The sequence below is a fragment of the Schistocerca gregaria genome, chromosome X (assembly GCF_023897955.1).
Source record: "Schistocerca gregaria isolate iqSchGreg1 chromosome X, iqSchGreg1.2, whole genome shotgun sequence".
Taxonomy (NCBI): domain Eukaryota; kingdom Metazoa; phylum Arthropoda; class Insecta; order Orthoptera; family Acrididae; genus Schistocerca; species Schistocerca gregaria.
The window spans coordinates 404860399-404873692 of record NC_064931.1 but is presented as its reverse complement, the minus strand read 5'-3'; the positions used below and the strand labels follow the sequence as shown (position 1 = coordinate 404873692).

The 13294-nt window shown below is 40.4% G+C and overlaps 1 protein-coding gene across 7 annotated transcripts in view; it reads right to left on the bottom strand.

Moving 5' to 3' along the window:
• LOC126297640 (synapse-associated protein of 47 kDa-like) overlaps positions 1–11712 on the bottom strand; it is a 325546-nt gene extending 313834 nt beyond the window's left edge. For 3 of the 7 annotated variants that reach the window (XM_049988665.1, XM_049988669.1, XM_049988673.1), the window contains exon 1: positions 11364–11691. In XM_049988665.1, the coding sequence (XP_049844622.1) occupies positions 11364–11518 (155 nt within the window). In that variant the 5' untranslated portion in view covers positions 11519–11691. Of the gene's footprint in view, positions 1–3996; positions 4073–11363 lie in introns of those variants that run through there. The other 4 variants (XM_049988670.1, XM_049988666.1, XM_049988674.1 and 1 more) reach the window with 4 other exon arrangements.
• Between the last annotated feature and the right edge of the window lie 1582 nt (positions 11713–13294).

Genomic DNA, 13294 nt, shown 5'->3' with positions numbered 1-13294 from the left:
GGGGCTTCACTGCACTTCCTGAACGATGTTCACGAGCTCTTGGATACTGAGTTTTACGGTGATGGATCGGTCGTGCATCAGCTGGCAATCTTCGGTTGCTGGCAAGACATCGCACGTTGTCCGGACCTGACACCGTGTGATTTTCGCCTGTGGGGATATACCAAAGACTGTCTTCTCACACCTCCTCTTCCCCACAACATAGCTGACGTGTGAGTGCCTATCACGGCAGCTGTTAGTGACATCGATGCAGGCACTTTAGGTGAGTCTCTGGATGTGTATCGTGCGGCTAGCGGTTCACAGATTGAATAGGGCACAAAAAACTTTTTTAGTTGCTGTTTACATACAAATAATGATGTAGTACCTACAGAAAAAAACAACGTTTACCGTAACTCTGAAGTGTCTAAATAATTTTAAATAATCGTGTGTGTGTGTGTGTGTGTGTGTGTGTGTGACGCCTTTCGGAAATCTAATCTGTCTACATGTTCATTAGCCCCTGCTGCTCGAAACCCGATTCATTACCAAAAAATACGACTTCGAAGGCTCCAATAGGTGAATGTTAGCTGTACTGGTCCGTACTTTTGTGCATCCATTTTTTTACCCTTTAGTGAAGAGGGGTTTCAAGCACTGTCTTCCAGCCACGCGGGAGTATTTGCTGTGCGACATATTGTAGATAAATATGTGCTAGGAAATTGACGACGTCCTTGAAACGCAAAATCAAATAGGAATTGTGCCAGGACTCCTATCTGAGTAGTCTTAACAGTTTTCAATACCAATTTTTGATAGATCCTACGCCAGGATTTGACTCATAATTCTTGTACACTTCACAGGTAAGTTATTTCAGTTTCTTTGCATTCTCTTTTGTAGATAGTAATCCGATTTTGAAGAGTGGAACACCGTCGAATTCTTCTCCGTTGGAACTAAGAACTAACAGCCGAAATTACTGTAGTTCTATTTAAAAAAGCGAAGCTGATACCGATTCTTGTAATAAAGCTGTGAAGGGATTTTACGTCTGTCTGTGAGGACTTTCTCACAATTCATCTGCGTGAAAACAACTGCGGTATTTTTAACGCTTCAGAAAGTACCAGATATGAACACAAATTAGCCGAATCATCCTCAATATTTAGCTTTAGAAGTTACCGTAACATTCTGCTGCGAATCAGTATTTGAGTGGCGGGTGGATGATTAGCTAAAGATTAGTCACATAATTCAATGTTCTGGAAGTAACTAGCACCTACTTGTGAGGCAGACGTCACTTTTTTTTTTTTGTTTTTTGACACTCGCCGATGAAGTTAACAGCCTCTGACATTTGAAAATAATCTCCCGCCTTCGCACAGAGTACTTTCGATTCATTATTTTGGTTCCAATATCTTTGTTGTACTTTTCATTCGAATTACTGAAACATAAGTATCATCAAAATGTGTTTCTACGTTGTGTGTAAGCACTGTCGTGGAAAAGTAACACAAAAGCAAAAGTGACACATTTAACAATTTTGTCAGTATGTCTACAGAAACAATAAGAAACATAGCATTAGTTATCCAAGAGCTGCGGTGTGTAAAGAGAAACGAATTTAACGACGTGTGATACAAAAATTACGTAGATATGATTTATTGACAACAACAACAACACGAATCTTTTGTTGTTTTGCTACCAATATAAAATTTGTACACTGCAACTCTAACAATTTCTTCAACAACAAATAATACGAAAGATTATTTGATGGATATGACTCACACCGTATTACAAAACCGAATACATACTTCACACTGAAAAGAATAATTTGTAGATTTACATAAAACCATTTTATAATTTCCCTCTTACCAATTGACTATCGCTGTTCACTGTCTTCTCCTGAAAATATTAGCATTACGATGTGAACATTTCTAATTCTAAACTTTGGTATGGTTCTACACTGTCGTTTATACTTACGTAAGCCACTGTCTATAATTAGCTGAAGGGAATTAGCTCGGTCGCAGAATAAAAATAATCGCCCATTAATGGAGAGACGATTACTCAGAACGACGTACTACCACAAGAGGGAAATAACATTAAACGAAACAAATGTCAGTTAGGAACAGTAGAGCTAGGTTCACAAGGGGTGTTGAGTTTACGAAGAAAGTTTATCGACGTAATGAGGAGTCGGTTGTAAATATTCGACCTGCCACATTAAAGAGAACTAAGGTGCCTGCTACATCAGCTGTCACTTCCCCATTAAAAGAATCCAAGATACGGTACACACAACACATGATAACCAGAAGTACGCTGCAGAAAAAAGCAGTGCGAATCATAAGAATTTCAATTACTGCTTTTGCTAAGTTTTTTTTCTGGACGTATTGTGCTGATCTCCGTCTTCCATGAAAGGCTGACTCCGCCCGATTTCGGCTAGGAGTGCTTTGGCTTTCCATAACTTCCGTAAGGCACTCTTCAAACTACTGATTCTCTTCGGTGGATCATGAATAAGTCCTGCCGTCCAGCTAATGCAGAGAAAAATGCATGCTTCACACAATCAGGGAGATTGACTGCCAAAAGCTCTTGCATGTGTATCTCTTGCAATCTACGTTCTCCACTGCTATCATGGGAAGACTTGCGTAGCACTTGTTGCTTCCCAAAGGGGTCGCCTGGAAGAGAATCGTTCAAAAAAATGCTGTTCATTATTGTTGGCAATCAGCGAATAAGTAAATGCTGCAGTATGAGCAAATTTTCAGTCGGTTGTGCAAGTTTTAGGAGGAATCGAGGACACACGTTCTGGATTATTTTCTTCATATTTGGTATAGTGTGCGAAATGCGAAGAAACAAACATCGCATCCAAAAATCTTTCTTACAGTGTGAGGCTGGAACTTTCTGTACAATAACTTACAATGAACTGCCTACAGCTTCTCGTTTCAGTCTGTGTTTATTAATTAAATTACGACGTCCTGTTACGCTATCACACCTATCTTATGGTCTCGCGAAAGCTTGAAATACGGCTCCTGGAAGAGCGCCGCGTGTGATTTAATGTCTTTTAGAATACAATGTCCCACACAATACAACCAGAACTACGATAAACGATGATGTATAATGTGAAGCATTAATGTAAGAAATAAGTAAGCAACGTGCTGCTGATACGCGTCGTTCTAATTTAATTGCTAAGTAGTAATTGAAGCGTTAGTTGCCCGATTTGGAATTTCCTCGCATGCTGGTGGTTCCATAATTCAGCCACGTCCAGTCTTTTCCTTCTGGCTTTGCAGTTCATTAGGTACACGTGTTATAATGACCTGTACGTCGAATACACCTTAAACGCCATTAAGGGAGGCATTTCTTTAAAATAGAAAGAGAATTGTCTCATTCAGCATCTGCTAATTGTAACAACAAGCATTTAAAATTACAGTTCAAACAACCACTCTCGGGGCTATTGTGCTGTCATCCTGAGATGTGGTCGTTCTTAACTAAAAAATATAAGTTTTCTGTAAAAGGCTCACGAGCCAAAAATTGTTTCAGAAATCGGTTTACATAATGCTATATATTGATTCCCAATACTTTCCAACAATAACATAAAAAATAAATGCAATTCGATACTAGGGGTTGCAAATTAGTTTGTCAGTCACACTCCTTTTCCCTTGCAAATGCTTTTTCTATATTACGGTAGAATATTTTGTCTACATTGAGGTCATTGTACATGTCATCTGAATTGCGGCATTGCTCAAACAGTATGGGGTGATTTAGCGAAAGCACGTGGACCGTAAATGAGGCTGACAACTTACTGTGTTTTATTTTCACACCATCTCTCTCATTCTATAAGGCGCTAACAAAGCTATCACAATGATAGTGTATAATCGTTTTCGGATGTTATGACGCTATCCGAATAAAAGTCGTATAGGGTACTAACAACTAACAGAAATTCAAACAAACGTGACGAAACTTTACACTCTAGCTACTGGACAGACAAGGCGAAGAGAACGAAGACTGAGGGCCACACACGATGAGAGAGAACTCGTCTTCGTGTGGGAGATGCTAACTTACGTGCCAAACATTCTCTTGCCCGAGCGCAGCACGCGATGTTCGCAGTCCAAGCTCCGTGCGGGAACTGTGTGTTTGCTCGGAAATAAGCGCCATATGAGGGGAAGGAAGTGGGTGCCGATTTTCTGGAAGTGGAAATGGTGGGGGAAGTGCTGGTAGTGGGGAGAAAGGGTTGGCAGGGGGGAGGGAGAGGGGTGCAACGTGACGTGGGAGCCGTCCTGCGATTGGCCGACACGGATTTATGCGCTCGACCTGCGTAGAAGTGGTGAACGGCAGGCCACGTGCCGAAACAGTGGTGTCTTCAATTTCTCCTGAATTAAAGATTTAAGCAAAATGACAAAAAACAGAACAGTATGCTCTGCATTTTCATACAATTATAGTTACGACATCTGTGACTGGTAACTACGTTTTGAGCCATACATAGTCTTTCCGAATCGTCTACAATGTCTCTTTGATACAGCAATTTGTCTTAAAATTTGACAGTGACTATACGTGTCACTGTATCTTTGAAACAAATACGGAACTTACGGCAGAAGAGTTACTGAAGTTGATCCCTGAGGGAACATCTATAGCTAAATGTGCTAACATCTGTATACACTTTTGAAACAAAAAGATAAATTTTGTGATAGAAATTTTAGAAAAATATTCTGTCCATGAGAAATTTGTACTCAAACTGCCATTTACTGCCAGTAAAGCCCCAGGTAAAAAATAATACGCAACAATTTCAAAAATCATATAAACTGCCACTAAGAACACGGTCCAACGACGGTGTTGCGTTGCAGAGCTGTGCATACATACTTGTATGCTGCGACAAAAAGAGATACAAAGAATGAGACGTGCGTGACAACAGTTTCGGTAACAATAATGCTATAATCGAAACACGTTCTTGCACCAGTTATAGCGGAGGCAGCTGTTTGAAAGAATATCGACAGCTGCCTTCAAACACACAAAAGGATAGCGCTTGAATGAGTTATGTTTGTTTTTAAGAAAGTGACGTGTACATCAGAAACTGGCTGAAAATAATGAACCAATTTTTTGTCTAACGAGTGAGCCAAACCCGTTACGGCGAACGGACATTGGTGAGTGCACCAACTGCGCACGTGCACTGCTGCAAACGAGTTTTTTTTTTTCCATCCGCATTCCATAATTCGAGAACACCACTGAGGAAGACTTCGTCTCTTTTTGTATCCAGCGATCTTAGGGCACGGCAGAGAGTGATACCTACGGACATACCTGATTTATATTACAACGCCAAAATAATCAATGAAGATTGATTTACAGTCCTGGGTTGAACCAGCTGCACTACTGTTCTAGTCCAATTGCCAGAGGGGCCGATGTCCCTTAATTTTCACCGTCACTTTTTGATCTTCAGTGCGTACCCCAGCTGCTATCATAAGAAAGGCTTCTGCTTTCTCTGTGTAAGCAATTCATTGCTGGTACACGAAATGAAGAAATGTTTCTGACCTTAACAAAAACGAGAGAATGGCCCCTCTCTTTCTGACAACACTATCTTTCTGGGAGTTGCTACGCTCAAATACTTTACTGCTTGTCAAGCGAGAGGCAACATGTTTTTTTATGATTTAGCGAAACAGTTGTAATCAAGGACCACTACTGAAGTCTGGGTACAGCTTTATTCGTTCTTAATTTTTAACACACACACACACACACACACACACACACACACACACACACACACACACACCTATTAACCACCCTGGTGCAAGGAATACTGTAACAGTAATGTGAATGAACTTTATGTCGCCATGCCTCTTTGGAATGCGAGTTGGTAACACTCGACTGCAAAGTTCGTCTGTTTGACCGTGACTGCAAAGTACCAAGCCTACTTGATGTTAAAATGCGTACTGCGTCCTACAATGGTTTCAGACGGCAGACTTTGTCGCTGCCCCCTGACGCAACTGTTCAGGGGGGTCCTTTTAGGGTGAATGCTGGCTTTATGTCTTTAAACAAATGTTAGTGCTAGCTCCTCCCCCCCCCCCCCCCCCAATTCCACAAACCAAGATGCAACACATATGAAACACTTAACAGTTACAACAAGCACTAAGGGAACCGAGTGACACGCACAACCTTACACAGAGCTGAAATTAAATGCAATAGAGGAAACAACACCGTTCAGAATGCAACTATCAACATATTTGTCACGGAAGACGTATCGCTAGTAGCGACATTGCTAGAAAGACTTGCCAAGGGATGGTGAAGGGATACGTAGAGGGAGGTGGGGGTCGGGAGGGATGGAGTGCACAATTATGTTGGTCCTAACTTAGACAGTGGAAGAAATGAATACTTACATGTCCTATATAAAAAAAAGTCGTTTACCGCACGATAAGTTTCCAGCTTATCGAAAAGTGATTAGAGTATGGATGGCACCCGAACTCTGAGAAGGTTAGACCGCTGTGAGCTCGGAGAGATGTTCTGATTTAAGTAGTACCACGGGGGGAGAGGATGTCGGGACGGAAAAGAAGGCGAAAATTTGGTACTCACGTCACATAGACGTCACTCCGTGATAGCTAATTTTCATTCATGAATCTGCCGTGATGGGAATTAAGATTCAGTCGACGGGGTGACTGTGCAATCGATTCAGCGCAAGGTCTCACTTATTTGTGTCTCGGCTCAGGAGTCCAGTCTCGGTAGAAACGTGACGAGTTCTGCCAAGTAACGAGTTTTCATTCAACTTTTTTTCAGTCACTGCGACCAAAGCCCCAGCTTCAATATTTTTTGTGTTCAGTGTTGTCTTAAATATTTTGTGTGCAAATTAGTGACAAAGCTGTTCTGTCGTATCGCAGAGCACAAGTGGTCTTCGTAACCTCAATTATTGTATATATTACGTGAAATATTTCGATGTTCACTAGCCACATGTTTCAGTTGTAACCATGGTCTGGAACAAGACTTTGATAAGTATTCAGAATCATCATATCTGTAATTCATAGCATAATAGAGAGAAAAGGGAAAAGTAACATTTTTAAGCTTGGACAATAGAATGGTACAGTTGTTTCTTTCATGTAGAGGTCCTGCGTGGCTGTTAAGCACTTTCGAAAGATGAAACCTAACTCAGCGGTACAAGAATTAGCTCTGACTACGTACATTCTCGTCAATTTGGAATACAGTGATGAAACTATAAAAATTGGAAATACTCAGCGAACTATAAAACAAAACTCAGAGATATCCGGAATGTATGTGTGAAATGTTTACTCTGCATCATTTTGCTCGAGGAACGAATCACATACGGAAATTAGCAGTAACCTGCTTTGGTTTTGCATTCAGTCGCTGATGCCTTTACACAGTGACCAAATTACGAAAAGATCAAGTAACAGGTCCCTGAAGAATTCAGAACGGATTAAGAAGGAATTGGGTGTTTTAGAGAGGTGTCAGATGGGCTCAAAATGGGGCATATATCCGAAGACAGAAATTCATAACACAGCTTCGATTATAATAATATTCATCACGTTCTTACAAACATGAATTATGTATGTATTACGTAAGTGTGCAACCCACCCGGCGTCAATAACAACAGCATATGAGAAACTATATAAAAGCAATGACAGCAACTGATTGCTGGACCACAAAGAACCAAGCAATATTTTCTCAACAATAATTGCGTTCAAACTCGGTATTACGTTTGGCTTGATGTAGTGCTTTAACCCAGATCTTTCAAAGCAGCAGACGTGCGCTAATTAAGTTTGGAAAGGCTCCAGTTTTCACAAATGCGGTAGTGAACTGTCAAGTCTCTTCATACGTGCCTCCTGTTAATTTCAAACATTCTAGTAGACTAGCATTAGATACGGTGAGCTGCGATTTTTGTGTCTGCTATCGGGTCTATACGAATGCATTACTATTTCCCGAAAGATTATTTTCCCATACACTGACTGTTCGTCTCTAACTCAGCTGTCGAGGTCTCTTCTACCTACTGCTTGCCATTATATATATTTATTTATTTATTTATTTATTTATTTATTTTTACTGAGAAGTTTCTTCGGTAGAAAATATTCCTGGTAGTTACGTCAGGAAAGTGGAATTTTCGACATCTTCGCGAGCTTTTCCTTTCGGAAACGATGGATCAAATTACTTGCATTAAATTTTGCTTAAAAAATGGAAAGTTCAGCACCGCATTCCAAATGTTGACTGTCGCTTTTGGCGAATCTACTATGATTAAGATATGAGTTTGCTAATGGTGTAAATGTATCAAAGAGGGGTCGAGAAGTCACTAAAGACGACGACCGCCATAGCACATGAAATACTGGTGACAGTTTGCAAGAAGTAAAGAAAATGGTTCTGGAAAATCGCCGAATCAACATCAGAGGGGTTGCTGCTGATGTCGGCATATCCTTTGGCTCATGCCAAATAATTTTTTTCCGGTGTTTTTGGCACGAAACGTGTGGGAGCAAACTTTTTCCAAAATTGTTGAATTTCGACCAAAACCGACGTCGACAACGAACCAGAAGTTAAAATGAGGTTGTAACTGGTGACGAAACATTGGCGTAAGTGTATGACATCGAGACAAAGGCCCAATCGTCCTAATGAAAACTGCCCGCAGAGCCAAAACCGAATAAAAAGTAGACAAATTCGGTCACATGTGAAGGTTCTTCCGTTTTCTTTGATTGCAAAGGGATAAGCTTGAGTTCCTCCCTTATGGTCGAGCAGTGAACAAGATACCTTGAAGCCATGCGCCGTTTGCGTGAAGCAATCCGAAGACGGCGACCAGAATTGTGGCAAAACCATTTGTGGAAATTGCATCACGATAATGGCCCTCGCTTACATCTCAATGCTAGTTCCTGATTTTTTGGTAAAAAAAAAAAAAAAACAAAGTTCTATGTTTATCGGCCATCGTATTCACCGGACATGGCCCCCTGCGACTTCCTTCTATTGCCGAAACTGAAGAGATCCATGAAAGGACGTTTTGCCATCACTGATGAGAAAAACAGAATCGCTGAAGGTGCTGAACAAACGACGAAACGTGAGTTCCATAAGTTCTTCGAAGATTGCAAAGCGCGCTGGTGTACGTATTATATCTGAGGGGGGATTACTCTGGAGGCCAATGTTCATGAATAAATAGATTCTTTAAGAAAAAAATTCCCATTACTTTTTGATAACACCTCGTATGTGACAAGATTGTGACACCGAATTCAGCAGCGAAATCATTGTCAATTGAATTTCGTTGTTCGTAACGCAACTCCCAGTCCTCAAGCTTGTACAACGTTATCATTAGAAAGGGGAATACCAATCGGGCGGAGGGAGCGGGAAGCGGGGGAGAAGACGATCAGAACTTTAACATCTCGTCGACGTCGCGCTCATTAATGGCACAGGACATGTTCAGTAGGAAAAACGATAACTAATCACTGGCCACTGATTCACCTCATGTGATTCTGCAAAAGCTGATCGAGACTAACGTCGCTTAATTCCAACTTACGTTAGGTTCTGCATCTTGCATGGCGGAGAAAGGTATGTAATTTTATTTGGCATTATGCAAAGGACGCCAATCTCACTGATTTTTTTTTAATGTTGTGGAAGGTTTAGGATAATACTGAAAGAGATAACTCACTGCTGCGATTCATGTGTAGGAAACTTTATGGCGTTGAAACTCAGAGGTAGTCTGCTCAGACCTCTAGTTCTGTCTCATTATTTACAAGATCTGAGCTTTAGAGAACTCCACACACACACACACACACACACACACACACACACACACACACACACACACACACACACGAATGTCCGCACATCAGTACTTACTTGACTAAAATATGTTGCACGACATTGTTTCTAGGGCAGTTTTATGACAATAGTTACTTAGCTACAAAAGAGGGGGGGGGGGGGGCGAAATTTACACAAGTTTCTCGAACATTTCTGAAACAGCAGCAAACGAATGAAAGTAAATGGTGAGACCATTTCATGAATGGCAACGTACAAAAAAATTCGAAAAACTAAACTTTTAGAATTTATCCTCATTCCTACTTATGTATTCCTCACTTTATCATAAATGTGAAAACCATGCAAGGCAAGGTGGCCTGAAAGAAAATTGTACTCAAGCTCAACAAGCTTATTTTACACTTCTCAGCTTACTATTTAACACTACTCTGTGACAGTTCTAAATACGGAATTACATGTCACATCACCAGAAAAGCCAGCTCACGGAAAATACCTTTGCGATTCTTCGTTTTAATTAATATTCAATCTATGTTATCACTAAGCGGGACATACAAGTAACATCAAGCAAAGTCACTTTTCCCTCTCACAGAATAATGTAACGGTTAAATAATTTTTTACTCAGCATTCAGTATGTTAGTAACTAATGCGCAATGAAAAATAACTTTGTTGGAAATGCAGTGCAAATTTATGTACTACATACAACAGCAACTTTCTGAACCTTTATTAACGCCAAGCTACTTTTACTACAGTACCTCTATGTATGCATATGCTCTCTGATGCTCACATTGCTATAAATGCAGTTTACACACTACATTGCTGTGAACACTTGTCATATAATATCACAGCAGAAAGTTTGTTATTTGTGCGTGCCATGAACTACACTTGCAATAATGTGAAACGTTTTAAGTGATTTTAAAAAGCATAAATATCTGATAACAAGCTACTTTTTTCCATGAGAGACACCTATAATTCACTTAACAAGAAATGTATTTTGTTACTTCCTCACTAAGTACATAAATCCTTGTTTAAACGCGGATCTGAAACGCAGTATTACAACAAAACTAACAAACCCTACAGTACTTGATTAGAAGTGATCTGTAACAACCGGATGTAAACAGCTATATCAAAAGAATACACTACACATTGTTACAAAATAAAAACTGATGTGACAGCAGTAGCGAGAAGAGCAGAATAAAGTTTTCGAATAAAGAACTGCGAAACAACTGTGATTAGAAACCACTGACATAACATTTGACATGAACTTGATGCTTCCACAAATATCTAAAACTTCATACTTGATGCTTGTACAAACAATTAAACATTTGTGACTTATATATTTCTAAACTCACTTTAAAGTATTTACACTGCAAAGTACGACGCAGAGGAGAGTTAAAACATTTTCACATATTTAGGCTAAATATCGCAATGACAAAACGATGTTGCCCCACCACGACCCACCTGATGATACATGAATGAATGTCATACGCGGCCCTTAACCTCAAAGATAGTGTGCGAGACCACGTATTAACAAATGCTCGATACGACGCACACATTACCTTCGAATGTCAATACTATAAGGAAATTCTGCTGAGCATATACAGCAAATGTTACAACTTCACATCTTGATAATGAGATAAATAGTGAATGAATTAGTTAAATCGAGCACAAAAGTAGCCTAACATAATCTCCTAATTACATAAAAGCCATACCTGTCTTTCTTATTTTCGGCTTCAGTGTTGCTTATCACGTCATTCTCCACAGCATGAGGCGACAAGTTCTCTTCTTCGCTCTTCTGGGGATCACCATCTTTCTTTGCCGTTCCCCCCATCCAGCTACTCACTTGATTCGTAAGTCCGGAAAACATGTCTTTTACAAAAAAATGTAGAGGGTCCTGTTGGATGAGAGACCACCGAGGTACTGTGTTTCACTGAGACTCAACAGCACCGAACGTTTCAGGCATGCTCACGGAGCGCTATGATCGTCACCCGTATATATCTCGGGCCACCAAGTTTACTGCAGCGAAATTTGGCCGATCGAAGAAGCCTGCTAGTAGTACTGGAGTCTGCCGCCAGATGTCACCACGCCCAGAGGGAGCGCGCCAAGCTTGAGTATGGGTACTGCACGAGGCGAGTGAACGCGCCGAATTGCACTTTGTAGTGCTACATAAATCTTCGAATGCACCCTTTTCTGATGATAATTACTTCACTTTTATTTTGTCACTGTACTCAAAAAATACAGGCATTATTTATACTTTTTCGAGCACTGTGACCTTTCGTTGGTTACTCTTCGGAGACGAAACAATCTGATTTTTTTCAGGAAGGACACCTGTCATACTTGTCAGTAAGTTGCACATGTTCTACGTTAATACATTCTGTGCGTAAGTAACAGTACCAGTAACTGCGCAAACGACTCCTTTCGTCGACAGATATGTTGGCTTGGAATTATAGGGGTATTTTTTTTCTTTATTGTAATTTTATTCACCTCATACAAGGCGGGCTGGCAGCAGCACATTACGCTGCTCTTCAGTCGTGAGTGGTACAATAATATGACATATAGGTGGCACAGACAATACAATAATAACGGCGGGCAAAAAATGTAGATACAAAAAACAATAAACATGAAGCCGTTCACGCTGGACGAGAAAAAACACTAACACTTGTTGACACAGCGCACATAACACGGATGACTGCGACGGCGAAAAAACACTAAACACAAAACGAAAGTACACACACGAGACACTTATGGCGATGATCTATACTGTAATGGAGGGAATATAAGTTAAATATGGGCTTTATGGACAGAGACAGTTCGAGAACATTTTCCCCACACAAGCAACTTATCATTAGGCACCCCCTCGCCCCCCTTTTCCTTCGTACTTTCTCACCCGTGTCAATTTTCGTTGCTAATTGCGATATGCACAATATACCTTATTGTCGTTTCTTGTTACCAATATTAGTTTATTTCCAACAATAAGAAATCAAACCTCCGTTTGGATAGGACTTCCTTAACTCTTGTGCAAAAAGGTGTGCAGTATACTCCTGCATCCATTTTCAATAAGGTGCCACTCGAATTCAAAAATGTTAGCAGTAATCCACGCCCTTTCAAATCGAAACTGAAGGGTTTCCTCATAGCTCACTTCTTCTATTTTTTCGAGGAGTTCCTTGAAAAATTAAGCTGATTCTCATTGTATTGCTGATAGCGTTTGCTTAAACTTATGGACTGATTTTCTTGCAGCTTCATGAACATTTGTTTTTATATGTTATTACTTTTATGTTGTAAGTTCATGTACTGACACGTTCCATGGCCTTGGCGATTTGCTGCTCAATTTGATCCTAAGGAACTTGACGTGTAAATAAATAAAATAAATAAACAAAAATGTAGCATTTGGGCGCCAGGGGCCCCCAAGCGTGCCCTAAGAAGTGTGATCTCTACTGTACAGAAATCTACGTTGTGGCGCCTCTGGCATCCCTCTCAGCTTGGCGTCGGCTTGCGTAGCTTGGGCCTAAACCCGGCCCTATTTATGGAACGTGCATTTGAAAGGACAACGACGAATTAGATGTGCACATTTGCAGGGAAGTATACGATGCCTTTCTAAAAAGTATCCGACCTTCTGCTAGAAAAAATATTTCAAATACCTGAC